We start from the raw sequence: 4,445 nt of genomic DNA on the forward strand, positions 1-4,445 counted from the left end.
TGCTGTCTTTGATGTCCCTGTGCGGCAAGATTGTGACCAAATTCTGCAGGACTGCTTATATTTTCCACCTCTATCTCATGTTACAAAATACACAGATGTGCAGCTCACAAATGGACAGGAAAAACCCACATCACATCACATCAAAGATTAAACTCAGAGCTAGTCCATGTGAACAATGGATACAACCCCCGTACACACACACATACACAGGAAAAAGGGCAAAGGCAAGAGATTAGCCCTACTTAGAGAAAAGGTTTCCATGGCAGCATCCTCTAGTTGATCCCAAACGGAGCTCTTATCGCGCCCTGGTAGAATTTCCCAGGAGGAGCAGCAGGAGGGATGAGAAGCAGCGAGAGCAGGAGGGGGTTAGGCGAAGAGGTGAGTAGGTTTAATGTCAAAAACAAGAGCAGAGCAAGCCGAGAACCACACCAGAGGCACAAAAACAAGGACAAACAGAGACATATCATGCTAATTTACTCACTAATTTACGGCCGATAGCTTGCACTTATACAGTGTAATTTAAAAAATAAATGTTTAGCACAGTTGAGTAGATGAGCAATGATATTGTTATTGGGGCTGTATTTTTAAATATGATATTGACTTTAAGTCCTAATTGTTTTTACATATTTAAAGACTGCAGTTTAACATAAAATGTCAAATGAATTCAGTTTTGTTATGATAAAAATACGATTACAATTAAACACTACTAATTAATCTGCAGCAGCTGCAGCCATGACTTACCATAATGCAAATAAATATTCTTAAAAAGGACCAGCATTTCTTTTCGAATTTCTTCATTTGCTTTGATGTTAATTCTGTTTTCACATGTAAGTATTTTCAGACAGCAGTGAATACAACTTCCCACTTAAATCAGTAGTGTTAATTCATCACTATGTAAAACTGGACAAATTACATCTCCATCAGCAGAACTGTTCACCTTTTAACAGATGTTCAGTTCACTGTTTCATAACAAACATTTAACATTACACCACGTCTAGGTAATCACATGTCTGACTTTTGGCTGGCCTTTTTTCCAGTATGACTCTTTCTATAAATTAGTGAAAGTTCACTGTTGTTACATTAACGAGGCAAACCAAAGCCAGAGCTGGCACAAGCTGAAAGGTCATCTAGTGACAATGTCTTGAGTGGAAGTGATTTTTTATATTATAAGGTTGTTTGGTTCAAAAGACTTTCTTTGACAAAGATAATGTTAGTAAAGCAAATACAGACAAAGAGAATACTAAGTGTTTTTAAGAACACAGGAAGGAAACTTCAGAAGTGTCAGCAGACTGACATAACTATAAGAGGAAGTATAGCAGTAAACTAGAGAGCGGAACATACCCAGCAGGCCTTCACAAAGGTAAATCCTCATACTGATGTCCTCCATGGGCTGCGCAGGCGGCCCCTTTGCCATAGCAAGTACATGATCTTTTGCACGTGGTTTCAGAGTGTGGGTCTTTCCCTGTGAAAACAGGACAACAACATGATGTTAGTAAATTGTATTTTTATAGTTGTACTGGATTTATATTCTGTGATGTGTGCCTGTAGATATGTGTATATAATAGTTAGTGTGAAAGAGACTATGCAATGCTGTTGCATGTGTATGAAATGGTTTTAGTGTCTGGTGATTAGTGATGCTTTGTATCTCCTTGTCTTGAACTTTTCCATGTAGGCACGTGGAAGGGCAGGGAGGTCCCAGAACAGAGCCATACTGCCAAATGTAACATTCTGCTTTGGAAATAAAAGTTCTTTTGACAAAAAGTGGTCCTGACTGAACTACTAATAATAATGTTTGTAACAGCTATTCTAGTATTTTAGTAGTCTAGTATTGATGAGGTTTTGGTTTTGCCCTGTTTTGATCATAGGATGTGTACTGTAGATTTTATTCAGGTCGAATACTATTATCCAAACAACAGTCTGGCTCCAGGAATACCAATCAACATAATACAGGAGAAAAGTATAAACATAAGATATTAATCTAGGCATAATAGTTCCTTATTGCAATTAGTAATTATTCAACTTACTAGCAATACTAAAACTTAATTTATGCAGCAAGTAACAAAACATAACACTATTGAAGATAGAAACTCATTCTCAAACTAACGAAGCAATCTTTACGTTTACACAGTTGAAACTATAATCAGTGTCTACATAGAAGGATTGTAGAACTGATGTAAAGACGTCTTCCTGCCCAATTTGATGATTTTAGGTAGAGGAAAGTTGGAGTAGGAGGGGATTTTCCATACGTACAGTCCTCCAGACCGGAGGTGAATTCAGAGTCGTTTGATGTTGCACATTTAAATACTCTCAACCATTAACCAGCAGTTGAGCTTGAACACATCATACATTTTCAATTGCTGGATTGCTGCCAGGTTATTCTTGGCAAAAAGGAAAATACAGAAGCAATTTTCCAGGACATTAAATCTTTTCTCTCATTTTCAAGTGTTTTTCAGTAGTGGAAAACTAGTCTGCAATATTAGAGTTTTTCTCATATGCATGGGAACCCTGAAATCCCATCTGCTTCAGGCACCTTCTGTAGAGCTTTTCAACTAATTCATGACTCTGTTGTTTGTAATTGAATAGTCTTATTTTAAGTTGGCTATAGTGTACTGTATCTCACTGTTTAATCTACATGTCACTTATAGTGAGTTTTATACTTACAAACACTGTACTTGTGGCTGGATTGGTTTCAATCTCACTGTCAGAAAGAGTTCCCCTGGACTGATTTAAATGAGGAGCAATTCTTCCACCGAGGCCGTCTCCCGCTGTGCTGCTCAGGTCACTGTCGGCACCAAGAGTCTCTCCAGAGCTATTGCTTATCTAAAAATAAAAAATCCAGGTGTAACAACAGTACACAAGTGGAGGTGTTTTATGTCCAGAAGGTTTGGTACAAAAGCAGGTTTTGGCATTCATTGTAAGTAAGAAATGTAACACCAACCTCACGGTCACCAAACAGTCGAGACTAAGTGATCTGTTCAACTTGTAAACACACTGCCAACAATATGCTGAACATGCCACCCATTTTTTTTTATTTATCCTGTTTTTTTATTAAGTTTTTAAGGAAAATAAGACTTTAAAGGCTCAGTGTGTAACATTTAGGAGGATCTATTGGCAGAAACATATGTTCATAGCCTTGTGTAATCACCTGAATATAGGAATTATAGTGTTTTCGTTAGCTTAGAATATTTTTATCTAGACAGAGCAGCACTCTGCCATGTTGAACCACCATGTTTCTACAGTATCCCATAACAGACAAAGATCTGGCTCTAGATAGGGCCTTTCCTATTTTATGCGTGTTTCACGACCCCCATAGTTTCTCCTACACATTTCATAGCCTGTTCTCATTCCCAAGTCATCAAATTCAGACTTGAGCAGTGTTCAGTTAGTTACAGTTCTCCAACTTAATGGCTAGATGCTACTAAATCCTACACACTGGTCTTTTAAATGGTTTGGACCAAAAATACCATCCTGGAACCTGCAGCTAATATTGTGTCGGTGGAATAGATAGGAACAAAGTGCGTCATATCTGAGTTGGCTGTGCCCTACCACTGTGCTAGCCTCTGAGTCCTGGCTGGTGCTTCTCGTCAGAATGGGTGGCTCTGAGCTCGTTACAGACTCTGTGTCGCTCTTCTGTAAACCCGAAGAAAAAAAGAAAGGAGATATTTCATTCGTAGACAGTAAAAATGTGCTCTTCACAATTAGCAGTTTTGAACATTTAAAGACCAACACCATAGATAACAAGCACAAAAGACCTGAAGATCAGTTTCATCTTCAGGTCCGTTGTGCTTGTAAGTTTCATCTTCAGGTCTGTCTGTTGTGTGTGCAGCCTGCAGCTCTTAGGGTGTTTGACTGTGATATTAGTATCCTGTTTGTTTAGCAGCACAAAAAAATGACTGGTGAATCCCATCTAGCTATTAACATTCTTTAATTGACAACATTTTAAAATTTTCACTTTTCACAATTTTTCACACAATAATTGTACATGAACAAACCTGAGATCCAGATGTGACACTGAGGCCACTGTCAGCACTGATCTGTGATTTCTTCTCCTCTGCATCTGTCACCTGGGGGCGCTGCTGCTTCGCTCCTTCAGACCCTACAGGACACACATAATTATCAGCATGTTTCCATGAATACAGCTACACTATCTTTTTGCCTCACTGAGAGTCGCCTCACTCAAAGCCACCACAGCACAGCAACACTGATGCTACGTCCATCTAAAGTGCCAAAGCCTCTATTTAAACACTGCATGACACAGCAAAGCATACAGTATAATGCTACTTTATTTATGTTTGTGAAATTATACTTATATCAAAGACTCAGAGCCTTAAGCTGCCTCTAGCTAAAATGGAGGGTGACTATAATACAGCTATTTAATAAGAAAACTTGTTTTTTTACACAACTTTCTGTATACAATACTGGAGCTTATATAAACAGTAACAGAT

The 4,445-nt window shown here is 38.4% G+C and overlaps 1 protein-coding gene across 13 annotated transcripts in view; it reads right to left on the reverse strand.

Annotated features, from left to right (window-relative positions):
* The window catches only part of madd (MAP-kinase activating death domain), a gene marked incomplete at its 3' end in the record, with an annotated part of 43,999 nt that overhangs the window by 8,357 nt on the left and 31,197 nt on the right, over window positions 1-4,445 (reverse strand). For 5 of the 13 annotated variants that reach the window (XM_035682321.1, XM_035682325.1, XM_035682320.1 and 2 more), the window contains 5 exon segments: window positions 243-305; window positions 1,342-1,462; window positions 2,662-2,820; window positions 3,547-3,630; window positions 3,993-4,096. In XM_035682321.1, the coding sequence (XP_035538214.1) occupies window positions 243-305; window positions 1,342-1,462; window positions 2,662-2,820; window positions 3,547-3,630; window positions 3,993-4,096 (531 nt within the window). 13 annotated transcript variants of the gene reach the window in all.

The sequence above is a fragment of the Morone saxatilis genome, unplaced genomic scaffold (assembly GCF_004916995.1).
Source record: "Morone saxatilis isolate NCDOM2014 unplaced genomic scaffold, NCSU_SB_2.0 Contig11, whole genome shotgun sequence".
Classification (NCBI taxonomy): Eukaryota; Metazoa; Chordata; class Actinopteri; family Moronidae; genus Morone; species Morone saxatilis.